General features: G+C 40.0%; 1 protein-coding gene across 1 annotated transcript in view; it reads left to right on the top strand.

The window, feature by feature from the left end:
* LOC121929338 (cadherin-6) overlaps window positions 1-13,497 on the top strand; it is a 197,764-nt gene that overhangs the window by 150,702 nt on the left and 33,565 nt on the right. The window contains exons 5-6 of the mRNA XM_042464802.1: window positions 1,575-1,742; window positions 6,724-6,911. Of these exons, the coding sequence (XP_042320736.1) occupies window positions 1,575-1,742; window positions 6,724-6,911 (356 nt within the window). The remainder of the gene's footprint in view (window positions 1-1,574; window positions 1,743-6,723; window positions 6,912-13,497) is intronic.

Below are 13,497 nucleotides of genomic sequence, written 5' to 3' on the forward strand. Positions count from 1 at the left end.
ATTATTATTATTATTATTATTATTATTATTATTATTATTATTATTATTATCAGGCACTAAGGATCAGGACCACCAAGACTCCTATGTGGTTGAGCTAATTACCAACCTCATTTACAGCCATTTTATCATTTCCTTAATGGGATTGTATATACTTTCCTTCTTCCTTTATAAATTTTATGCTTTAAACATTGATATAATATTTCATTTATTATTTTATAGTAAAATCCAAAATCCACAAAACAATGATATCTTTGTTAGGCAAACCAAAATGCACAAAATACATGTTACAAGTTTTCAAGGTTGTCCCAATAAAGAGGTATCACTGTTTTATGGATTTTGGATGTCATTGTACTTTGTATATGGCCAACATGGCTCCCCCTGTATACTTATTATTTTGTCATTGCAGTCATGGTATTCACCTTGTTATCAGCTTTAGTTAGTGGCATTATTGTTGTTGTTGTTATTATTATTATTATTATTATTATTATTATTATTCACTGTATTCTGTGTTTTTACTGTTTTGTAAAAATATATATGCTGGTACACAAAATTCATAATGTCTGCCAGACTTGAGCCTTACCCCACATTAAAAACAGTTCTGGGGTCCCTGTAAATTTTACTTCCCACTGAAGGCTGCATGAAAGGAATAAGACGCATGAAGCAAGGAAATATCAGAGTTGTAGCACAACAAAAGATCAGCAATACTGCTTTCATACTTGGATGTTGCTTCATATATCTAGTGCCCCCCCCCCAAAAAAAAATGAGCAGAAGGGCTCCCAAATGCAGCAGGGCAGGCTTACCACATGTTCTTGTAAATGAAGTAATAGATAGTGACCAAAGGTCAGTGGAGGACTTGAAACCATTAAGCTCAGAATCTAAAATGCATAGCTATCTTGCTAAAGAAAAAAATGACCAAATCCCTTTGTTTAACTACATCTTTTTCAAAAGGGATGTCTAGAAAAGAACTCCACTCACTGATAAGAGGCTCTGAAAAGAAGGTAGGACCACACCAAGACATTTTTTGCCACCCAAGTAAGACAGGCTAAAGCTGCCACCAAATCTCCTTCACATCAAATAGTACCTGAAATCAGTCACATCAGTCACCTTTCACAGTACACAATTATAGCACTGTGATTCTACTTTAACTAAGGGCAGCAATCTATACAAACCTGGGAGCTTGTAGTTTGGTGAGGCACTAGCGCTCTCTGGCTGAGAATTCTAAATACCTGTTCCAAAACAGCTAATCACAGATTTCTATAGGAAATTGTTATGGCAGCTAAAGGAATCATAGTGGTATTACTGTGTGATTTGACAGGGCCCAAGGATCAAACAAATTATCATAAGTACCTCTTCCATCACTGGCAATAAAAAATGCAACAATAACAAGTAAATAATTACATTTCCTCCCTTTAAAGATTGGCTACCCAAGGTGGGAGCCTAACCCAGCTTAATGGCTGAACTAGGCCTGCAGAGAGGTTCATATAGGGGGAGATATGTCATTGAGTGTAGGTGTTTTCCAACACACCCACAAAAATCAGTATTTTCGGTAATGTCCTTAATTTTCTCATTTCCAGGCATCATCAAAACAGCTTTGCTGAACATGGATCGAGAAAACAGAGAGCAATACCAAGTGGTCATCCAGGCAAAAGACATGGGAGGTCAGATGGGTGGATTATCAGGAACCACTACAGTGAATATCACACTGACTGATGTCAATGACAATCCACCTCGCTTCCCTCAGAGTAAGGAATATTTAATTATCCTAATTTATTTAGCTAAATCTACTTAACAGCTCTTCAGTCAGATGATGTGAACTTCATGAGTGCACCATGGCTTCATAGTTATACTTAAACATGTTGAAGAAGATTGTTATTATTTGAGGGGAAATGATTTTTACACCATATTGGAAAGAACTGCTTAGTGGCATATTCTGAAGGGCAAACACACGACATAGCCTTCTCCATAGGTGTCCCCTGCCAGGAAAATCCCAAAATTTGGAAGTTATGTTCATCTGCATCAGCAGACCAGCTCTTGTAGTTTTCATCTCGACCAGCAGCAGGTAACACTAATGAATCTTTTTAACTGTCCATTCAAAACCAAGCCACCATCAAATACTTTTAATTACAACAGAGAGAGTTCACAGCTATCTCTTCTTGCTGGGAATATCCATACTCCACACTCAAAGCTAAAGACAATCTTAGTTAGTGGCAGAAAACAGCAGCATTCCTGCTACTCAAAACATTGGGGCTCCTTGACCTTGCAAATTGTGGCTCCAAAACACCATGTTGGCAATGCACGCGCACAGAACCATTACACCTTTTGTAAAAACATAAAATAATCAGTGTGATAACATGCGATATAGAACTTAGCTGCTTGGAAATGGCATCTTTTAATTAAATATAGACACACTGTGAAGTGAGGAGACAGCAATTGCCCAATAAGATGGCCAGTTAGGCAGAAGGCTGAACCATTGAGATCCTTCTCAGATATATTATAAATATTATAAAATGCCTAGGAGAGTCTAACAAAGTAGAGCAAAGGGATGCTTTGGAAATTGTCCCACTTTGTCGGGGGGGGGGGGGGCACCAGACTCCTCGCTAGCATCATGCTCTTCTTTGTTAGACCTCTCCCTTGTGGTCACCTGCCACTTTTGTATCACTTCTCTTGGAGTGTCTGTAAGTTTCTCCCAGGCTAGCCATCTTGTTGGGCAGTTGTCTCTCATAACCTGTGACTTCTTGTGCCACTGACCCCAAATTAATGCAAGTTGACACTATCACCTTATTAAGCCTTTGTAACCTAGAAAGAAGACTATTCCCTCAGCTGTACTGCCCAGATAATGAGAGAAACCCCATTATAACACACACACTTCTAGTCATGTTTGTAAACATGTACCTGAAACTGTAGGAGAAAAATTGGAAGAAATCTGATTCTGAGTTGGAATTTCTGCCTAATTTTTGATCACCATATGGAGGGCAAAACTATGTCAATTTAGAGAAATAAAACAGATTGATAATTTATCATGGCCAGAAAGATATCTATTCTTTGTTCAGAATTGGTTTCCTTAATACAGAATTTCAATATTCCCCTCCTTCCCTCAAGGGAAACTGCAACCCTTTTTAGTTTCACTGCCTTACTCCTTTTTATTATTATTCTATTTTTCCTGCCATTAAAGATACTGATTAGTTCCAATAAGCTTTCTGTTGATGACAATTGCCAATTACATCTAAGCTGGTTTTTCTTCACCTCTGTCTAGTGCCTGTGGTATTATAAAGCATGATTTAAGAGTCAAAAGAAATTACAGTGAGATCAATTGTGTTACAATGGGAGGAAAATTAGTCCAGTTGTTATTCTGCACGTGTTGCGAATATTTCTATGTACTTTCTTTTCAATGACAGCTGGTCCCTGCTGGGGGTGGTGGGGCAGAGGGCAGTGTCACCCAAGATGGAGCAGTCTTTTGAATACACACCACTTCGCCAAAGGGGAAACTGTAGTGCATGAACGTTAAGACTGTGAGTGCAAAGCAGGCATGAGAATTCCCAATGTTCAGCCCCCTGAACACACTTTTGGACCTACATTTCTTCTTTTAAGCAACAACTCCAACTACACAGAAGAGCAAGTGACTTGCTGCTAATAAATGCAATGCAATATGAGGAATCAGCATAGCCACACAAATAATTGATGGCAACAACAGCAAGAACAGTGATAATAGCAATCACCCATGGCAACCCATTGCTAAAATGGACACTAAGAACATCCCTGCAAAACTGAGAGGCGAGACTACTGCATGCTCATTATCAGTAACAATCCACATAGAAAAGCAGTGCTACTGATCTTCCTGTCTTCCTCTAACTAGCAGTGGAGTGGATGTCTGGGACAGACAAGAAGAGAAGAGGGAGCACTTCCAAGGCATTACTACATTAATATTTCTGGATAGAATCCAATTGGTAGTGCCAACTGGAAAGGATCAACAATGAACTAGAAAGAATGAACATTGTTTCAGTAGATCCCACTGAATCCATTGTTTCAGTGATTCTTTATCAGTTGATACAACCAACTAGATTTAGGCCTTGTAATGTTGAATTAAGATCAGGGGAGATTGGATTTAATTCAAATGATGGCAGTGGGTGGTGAGGCAGGGGTTTACTGCCATAATCATCCATATTAATATCACACTGCTTTTATTGCTTTCATTTGTGTGAAATTTGATTCTATCCTGTGTTTGTTAGCTTTTTCAATCCTCACCATGAAGATTTTCTTTAGTATATTGTCCTGGGAACCGTGCAATACAATGTCACAAAAACCTCCCTGTAGAAAGCCTGCATGTTAATAAAAAGGCCTGGAACTTTCTGATAAGGCGTTGTTGAAGCATTCTGAAATAGCACTAGCCAAGAAGATTGCACCAGGTGCTTTCCTCCCAGAAAAAATACTGTAACTGTGGACCTAAAACAACACAAAGTTCTATGTATTTTAAGAGGTGGTAAGGGTTTTTGCTTTGTTTTATTTTTACCCATTTGAGGAATAGCTCATAATATAGGGCAAACATCAGCCTGTGGGTAGAAGAAGTAGGAAATGCCTGTTGACATGAGTAGGCCATAATGTGAGAAGCAACTCTGTGGCCCCAAGAAAACTGCACATTTCCAGCCACTGGCTTCGCACATACTCTGAGACAATGATGAAGAATTACAATGACCAAAACGTCCCCAAGACAATCTCTCTGGGTCATTTGTAGTACAGCATCTTAACAGGGTTTGGGCTATACTAAGACTTGTGTCACTATGTCACATTGGGCAACAGCTGTTTGCTTTGTTTTATTCTCTTTCATTGACAGTATAGATGCTTTTAGTTTTCCATCTTCCTTCTGGGGAAAACAGCCCCCTAAATATTATCACAAGGGAATTTACTAAAATCAGTTGTGAAGAGAGGTGTAACACAAAAGTTTGCTATAGTATGAAATAGGCCTGATTTAAACAAAGCAAGATGGACATTAAGCACTTCTTCATGGTAGGTTCCACACATTTTTTATGACTATCCTGCTTGCTGGCCTGTAGACAAATGGATGGTTTGGTTTTGAGTCTGCAAATGAGCAGCATGTAGTTCTGTCTGAGGTGCCAGGCCAGGCTCAGCAGCTTTCTATAACCAACAAAGAGATGATGGCTCCTTACATCATCTGACTAGTAACAAGCTGATGTCTGTAATATCACCCTCTAGTCAGTGATGTCAACGTAGTTCAATCTTCCCACTTATAATCTACCATTCTGATACAGAAAATAAAGTGCATTTTACATTACCATTATAGTCTACAGTTTGACATAATGGTGCCATAAACTAGGACAGTTCAAGAATTGCTAGTCCACATGAGGCTTGCATGGTGAGGATCCATGGCCATAAAGACACTTTGGGAGAGGGGGCTCTAATTCAGTTGTCACAAACATACTATTTGCATGCAGATTAATCTGTGGAGTGTCCTCCTCATAATAGCTGGGAAAGACCTCTCTCTGAAATCTTGGAGAGGTACTTCCAGTCCATGTTAAACAGAAAGAGCAGAAAGAAGGTCTGGATCTACTAGTAGATCTGTATGTGACTTATGGTAGATGGTCAAGGATCTCTATTTTTACCTTATTTTGTGAGTTTTAAAAGCTTGCATCAAATGGGAATACCAATAAACTCCTCCTGTGTTGACCTTTCTACCATAAAGCAATTAATACAACAAAGAAACGGAAAGACAAGGACATGGAACTGGTTCTTGTTCAAACTCCCTTGTTGTCTTTCTGTGCCTTCTGACTGTCTGACTTCTTTGTGATTTCTGATTTTCTGCTTTCTGACTTCTGATGACATTAAGGTTTTCTATCATAGGGTTTGTTGTTGTTGTTGTTGTTGTTTTGCAGAATTTGTTCAAAGCAGATTTACCCTTACCTTCATTTGAAGCTGGGAGTGTGTGACTTGCCCAAGATCACCCCATGAGTTTCCATGGCCAAGCAGGGATTCAAACCCTGGTCTCCCAGTCCAACACTCAAACCACTGTACCATGTTGGCTCTCCCTATTTTTATATAGATTATAATATTATAATAATAGAATTGATTGGCAAGAATAATTGACATCTAAATGTCTAACACTAGCAGCAACAAAATTGCTTTTCTCTTAATTATACTTAATTAATTATGGGTATGCATGGAAAATGACCTCACTTAAATTTTGGTACTTATAACAAGTTCCTGGACTCATAATTCCTTAATTTTACATGTGTATATTTTGCAGCAGGTTCTGAATGATTGGTGTCAGGGTTGTAGAAAAAACATATATTTATATATCAAAAGCAAATCTCACAAGCCCAAGGTCTCCCCACTGACAATAGTGAACTACATGAATAATGATGTGGCACTGCAAGACAGTTTACTATTATGGTGTGTCAACTCTGCATGTCTAAGAGAAGGTGCATACATTAAAATCCCTTGATGCCAGGCCAAATGGACCATAGAATGGGCAAGAGCTTGTCCTTATGGGCACCTAGCATCTCATTTAACCCAGACACCGATAGAAAACAGATTTACAACATCATAAATTCTCAGAAAGATGTAAATAGTCTGGATGAGCAATAATCTAGTCATAACATTGACAGTATGGACAACTGAGAAAGCAAGAAAATCTGCATGTGAGTGGAGAGTTTTGAAAAAAGTGAAATAATTCTGATTGTCTTGTTGAAGTTTCTGTCTCTTTATTTTAAGGTGCCTACCAGTTCAAAGTCCCAGAATCTGCACCACCTGATTCACCTGTTGGCAGGATAAAGGCTAGCGATGCTGATGTGGGTCAGAATGCAGAGATGGAATACAGCATCACTGAAGGCGATGGCTCAGAGATGTTTGGTGTTATCACAGACAAGGAGACACAAGAAGGCATCATAACAGTGAAAAAGGTGCACATTTTCAAAAATGTCTGTCTGTTCTTTAGTATGTTTTGTAACATGCATTCCATTTGTCACACAGGGGGTGTCACAAAGTATTTAACTGTTTGTTAATCAAATGTACTGTGCGCTCTGCAAAGAGTTGACAGCAATAAGAAACATTTTGCTCATTAGGGATGTCTGTTCAGATCTGGCTCTCATTCACATTATACCATTATGACACTCTTTTTCCATGTTAAATTTTATGTTTGCATCCTAATAATTCTGGGGTTTGCAGTTGGAACAGGGTGATATAAATTCTCATCCAGAGAACTTCATTAGTGCTTCACTAAACTACACACTCCATCACTCCATAGGATGCAGCTGTTGCAGTTAAAATGGAATTATAATACTGTAACTGTGTGGGGTGGAAGGGCCCCTAGTCAATTGGCCATGGAGAGCCTCAAGACACCATCTTTAACACTTACAATTTCCCTCCTCAACTCTGACCGATCAATAGCCATTGCTTCTACTCACAGTGAGTCCGGAAAAGGTTTCTTCATGACTACATCTCATCAAATATTACCTACATGCCATTTCTCTCTCATACACAAACCACTCACTTTCAGTATTTTGATCTGAGTATCAAGATTTTCTGCTATAGCCAAGGTGGAAAACTTTGGGCCGGTGCACACTGGTGGCAAAACGCCACTCCTATTTGCTGCGCAGCATTGCTGCAGCAACCAAACTGCGGGGCAACACTGCGCAGCAAAAAAGAAGCCGCCTAGAGCGGCTTCTTTTTTTATGGCATCACAAGCAAGAAGGGGCGTCGCCATGATGCCAGTTCCTGCCAGCGACGTCTGGTCGCTGTATGGCAGCAGCAGCATCATGTCAGCTGCCATGATGCTGGCGTCCATACAGACTTGGTTTTCTGAGTATGCGGTTACTGCGCAGTTCGGAACCCTAGAATCAGTGTCGCCACACTGCTTCCTGCCCGTGTGTACCGGGCCTTTTTTAGATCCAGGGACCAACATTACCCAACACTACATGTTGTGCTCTGACTATTACCATGCCACTGAAATCCAGCAGCAAATTGTCCCACAAGATTTGGCAGCAAATCAGTAACAGCCACTGGGGGTGGGGGAAGCAGGAAATGCTGGTTTTAATGGGTCTTTCCTGGTTTCCTAGCAAACTATGTTTGCAGCATAAGAACACATCTAAAACAAAAAAACCTTTTATTTGTTTAACAGTTTGTTGCTGAAATTCAGCAGCATGCTTTGCTGCTTAATTTCAGTGGTATTCTAGGGAAAGAGATTTTGAGGCTGTATTTGGCCCCAAAAACATGGCTCGCCCATATAGTGCAAAGACCAACCTTTACTCTCTTTTTCAAACACATGCATATCTCAAAATGCAACTCTTTTGAACAACATTACATCTGTTGTATGTAGGGTATGCTAGAACAGACTCATGGTCTTTGGCTTGCATATAACTTTAAACTGACAAGTGGGTAACTTTCAAGTCAGGCCCTAGCAAAGTATTTAGACTCCATGCTCTACTCTTCCCTCTCTTCTTCCTACATGACTAGGGGGAAGACTTTAACAGAGCTTAGAATCATTTTTAAATTTTGACTTAGCAATGGTTCTATAGGAATCCTAGTAAAAGCAATAGCTTTTATTGTGTGAACAAGAAAGTGAACAAGAATGAGTGAGCAAGAATTGAGTGAACAAGAAAGATTAAATCCATAGGTTCAGAAACTGGATTATTAAATTATGTTATTTTGGGTTTTTTATTTTAAAAATTGCTGGTTTGAAAGTAAACTAAGCTTGGTTGTTGTTGTTTATGTGAATCCTGAATTTCCTCCTAAAGCTGCATTTGATAAAGTGTGTAAACTAAGGAGGTAATTTGTCACTAATTTTCTTCTTGACGGAAGTACTGGGTAATTTTAGCAATTTTCTCCCCACTGCAGGAAAGTCTTTGAAAACTGCACAGTTTTCAAACACTATTTTGTGTTTTGGAAATTACCATATAAACTCATGTAGAAGTCAACCTCATGTAGAAATCGAGGGCAGTTTTTGGGGATAAAATCGTGGATTTTGATATGACCCAGGGTCAAACACTGGGGCATGTTACAAAAGATCTAAAGGGGGAAACAATGCACCACTTCCTTCCCTAAATCTCCCTCTCTGGATCTTTCCCAAGGGTCACAGTCTCGGCATGGAAAATGGGGAAACAAACCTCGACACACACACACATACACACACACACACACACACACACACACTTCCCTTTACCAAAAGCATCTCCAAGGCTCATGGCTTGCAAAACAGGGTAGAACTCCCCCCCCCCTCTCTCTGCCTTTCACCCCCAAGATTTCCAAGGATCTTGGCTTGGAAAAGGGGGTAGAAACCTACCTCTCTCTCTCTCTCTCTCTCTCTCTCTCTCTGTCTGCCCTTAACCTCCAAGATTTCCAAGGCTTATGGCTTGGAAAAGGGGGTAAACCTCTCTCTTTCTCTCTGCCCTTCACCCCCAGGATTTCCAAGGCTCGTGGCTTGCAAATCGGGATGCAAGCCTGGGCATACTCTCTCTCCCTGTTCCTTGCCTCAGCAGCTGTTTTTTAGCTCTGGCTGAGGAAGGCTGAGGGATCACAGGCACGCGTGCACACACATGCAGAGAGAGAGGAGAGCATGCGAGGTTCAAATGGGGAGCCGTTTAAAATTCCTGGCTACAGAGGAAAGTGGGCACTTCTTTTAGGAACTTTATAAGCAGTATTAACTTACTGTCCCATATATAAGTCTACCCATGATTTTGCAGTCCATTTTGGGGCATAAATTTCTCAACTTATAGTCGTGTATATACGGTATTCTGCACAAAAATCACATGCGGCTGTTTTGCATAGAAGAAGAAAATTATATTTTTGCACATAAAATGCTGTTTTCTGTGCAGGTAAATTTTTTGCATATAATACATTCACAACTGCAAAGATTCTCATCAATCCAGTATTCTTCTCATCAAGGTTTTTTGACACTTGAGCAACACATGCCTTTTTGCATAGCAAGCATTAGGAAAAAAACACTTTGAAATGACACATGACATTGATAAGACTGATGATCTTCCATGTAAAATCATGCCAGGATCCTCTTTTCCCCCATACAGTATATCATAATTAATAGTTGTGTTAGAGTGTACTCTGACCCCCCACCTGCCTTTTTAAAGACGAATGCCTTATTAGATCGTGGGTGGAAGTCATCTAATTATATGGCACCTTTGTTGTCTGAAAGTGTAACACTAATCTTATTCCCAAGCAACCTCTCTGGCAAGCTTGATAAGGTTACACATATCAGCCTGCATCAGTCCAAGCTTAGCCAATGCAAAGGAGACATTGCATAGATTTTCAGACACACATTTTTGCCTATAGACATCAGTGTGATGATACCTGCCAGTACTTGTTCATACTGAAATGCCCCATAGGAGTTGATGGTGTTAATCAAGTAGATTTTTTATTCATGCCTGGTTCTGAGATTACTGCTTTGGTCAGGTTTCATATGACAAAAAGAATAAAAATGGAGGCTGGGTAGGTGCATGAGTTTCTGTCACTTCTATGCCCCCAGCATTGCAGGATATAGTCAAATATAATTGCAAATGCAGTCGGCCTTCCATATCTATTGAGTCTGCATCCAAAGATTCAACCATCCATGGCTTGAATATATTTTTAAAATATATAAATTCCAAAAGCAAGCCTTTATTGTGCCATTTTATGTAAGTGACACCCTTTTAATATGCCACTGTAGTCAATGAGACTTGAGCATCCACAGATTTTGGTATCCATGGTGGGTCCTGGATCCAAATCCCAGTGGATACCAAGGGCCCACTGTACACTGTGTGTTGTTTCCACTATTTCTCTGTACTAGGAAAAATCTACATGGTCTGTTTCTTTTTGAGTAAATAGTATTAGAAACACGTAGCATTTTGTAGTCTCAGTTAAGTTTACAAATTTATGCAGTGACCATGGAGAAGAGCAGGTGATTCCATGAACAGAAAGGACCAGTCTCTAAGTCAGCATCAGTCCACCAGAAAGCTAACAGTGTTCCCTTGAAACCTTTCCCCTTTTCTTCCATCCACAAAACTGAGACCAGTGTTTGTTTTTCATTGTGACTGCATTGCAGCACCAACTACTTCTCCAGCCCCCAAACCAAGCCTGTAGGTTGTGTCAGAACTCAGCAGAGGCTGTCAGTGCTTGTGAGACATCAAAACCTATTGAGGCAAACATCTTCAGCAGCTTCTAAAAACATCAACTGACCGTCCTGGTGCTCGTTAACAAGCAATCAAATCAAACAAACAATGGTTATCTCTTCACTTGACACAACACAATAATGTTCCTGCAAGACTGTTTTGCTGAATGTCACACTCAATTGCTTTTGACTCCACATAACATCCTCAGTCGCATTTCCAATGGGGAGCTCTCTCTGTTTCTCTCTCTCTCTCTCTCTAAACACAAACAGCTCCCATAAAAAAAAAGGTGTGCCATTTCCCCCCCTCCTAGGTGCTTTTAGGGGGGGATGAAACACAATTCAAAGTGAGCAATTTATTTTCTTGTTTGCAAAGAAATGTTCCATTACAGTGGAAACTCTGAGAAGGGAGCATCCTCTCACAAACGCATTTGGCAAGTGTTCATTCCAGAAAGGTGTAAGAGTGAATCTAAACCATCTTTTAGTATATCCTAACACAATTCAAGGTCACAAATCTGGATATTTCTCTTGACTGTGACAGAGCTGAATCCATTAACTCTTTTTAAAAGGTGAAAGATGACATGTACTATTGAGGATAAACCTGTCTTTCCACAACATCGCATTGCCTAAATGAGACTTCATTTCTGATTCTGGACACTGAAGATTTAAACAATAGATGGTATTACAGCTGTCTTGATGCATGTTAACAAATTGTGTCTTCCATCATGATAGAGATGGAGCAATTAAATGGAGTGGTTGAATATGTAGGTACCTCCAATTTGAGTTCGCCACAGTCCCTCCTTTGAGCAGGCCCTTTCTCAAACCATGGCTGGCATATGTTTCTAGCACTTACCCATTCCAAAAGCATGAAAACGAATAGTAAACAGAGGCAGATTCCCCTTCCCTGTCAAGACCAGGGCTCTTCCCAAATATTTTTGCCTGCTGAGAACTCGTACCAGATGGCACCAGCCCTGTTCTAATTATGGAAGCCAACTAAACTGGCTGTTGAGTCTTGTCCTGGTGAAGAGCAGAGCTGTGCACTCCACAGTCTGGTCTGCATTCCCTAAATTAGCTTGCTGCCCTTGGATGTGCTGGAGGACTCTACCATCAACCTACCATCTACCATCAAATCTAGCAAAAGTCTTGGTCCAGTCCTGATGAGACTAGACTGAAAAGCCATTATCGGTCATGTATAGAGGCCCAGTAGGGAGTATGGTTAGACATATTGGCCTGTTACAGACTGCCAAAATAAAGCTGCTTCGGGTCTCTTTGGAGGTATGCTGTTTAAATGATGCATGCACCCTAAGAATCCAGAAGCTGCACCAAAGCTGCACTCCAGTGCTTAGGAATGGAGTGTGGCTTTGGCGCGACCTCTGGACTCTTAGGACCCATGCATCGTTTAAATAGCATATCTCCAAAGAGACCCGAAGCAGCTTTATTTTGGCAGTCTGTAACAGGCCATAGTTTGTCATTTCTCAGGGACTGCAAACACAAAACAGCACTTTCCCATTACACACTTAGAGAATGATGATCCCACTCTTATTACCATGGTTTCATCCTATGGAGTACTAGTATTTGCAGTTTAGAGAAGGGCATTTAAAATTCTCAGCCAGAGAGTTCTAGAGCCTTGTTTGTTGTTCTTGTATGCCTTTAAGTCATTTCCAACTTATGCTGACCCTAAGACAAATCTATCACAGCGTTTTCAGTGGCTGAGAGGGTGTGACGCATCCAAGCTCACCCAACGGATTTTCATGGCTGAGCAGGGACTCAAACCTGATCTCCATAGTTGGGTTGAAAATGCTGCTGCTCAATGCCAGGTTGGTGAATGAAATTAAATAGATAGAAATTAAATAAATAAATAATAGCTGTAGTCCAGCGCTCAAACCGCTACACTATGCTGGCTTTCTCACCAGCCTACAAACCTCAAGATTCTTTAGGACGTAGCCATGGCAGTTAAAAATAGTTAGAAATTAATTGAATTAAATTAAAGTTAGAAATTAAATAAATAAATAATGGTTGTAGTCCAACGCCCAAACCACTACACTATGCTGGCTTTCTCATAGCCTACAAACCTCAAGATTCTTTAGGATGTAGCCATGGCATTGTGGTTTAACTGTATAGTATGAAAAGGCCTAAAGTTTTTGAAGGTTTACCCCCATGCATATGTACACTTTTCCCGATGGTTCAACATTGAAAGCCCTGAATCATACACAGTCAAGTGAAACCAAAAAAAAAAAACAAAAAAACAAAAAAACAAACATAACAAAACCGAACAATAAAGGAGGTCTATGAAACCTCATGGGACAATGGTCAGCAAAAAACAAACAAAAAACATTTACGATGCAATCCTATGCAGGTATACTCAGAATTAAGTTCCATGGAATTTTACTCCA

The sequence above is a fragment of the Sceloporus undulatus genome, chromosome 4, assembly GCF_019175285.1.
Source record: "Sceloporus undulatus isolate JIND9_A2432 ecotype Alabama chromosome 4, SceUnd_v1.1, whole genome shotgun sequence".
In the NCBI taxonomy this organism is placed as follows: Eukaryota; Metazoa; Chordata; class Lepidosauria; order Squamata; family Phrynosomatidae; genus Sceloporus; species Sceloporus undulatus.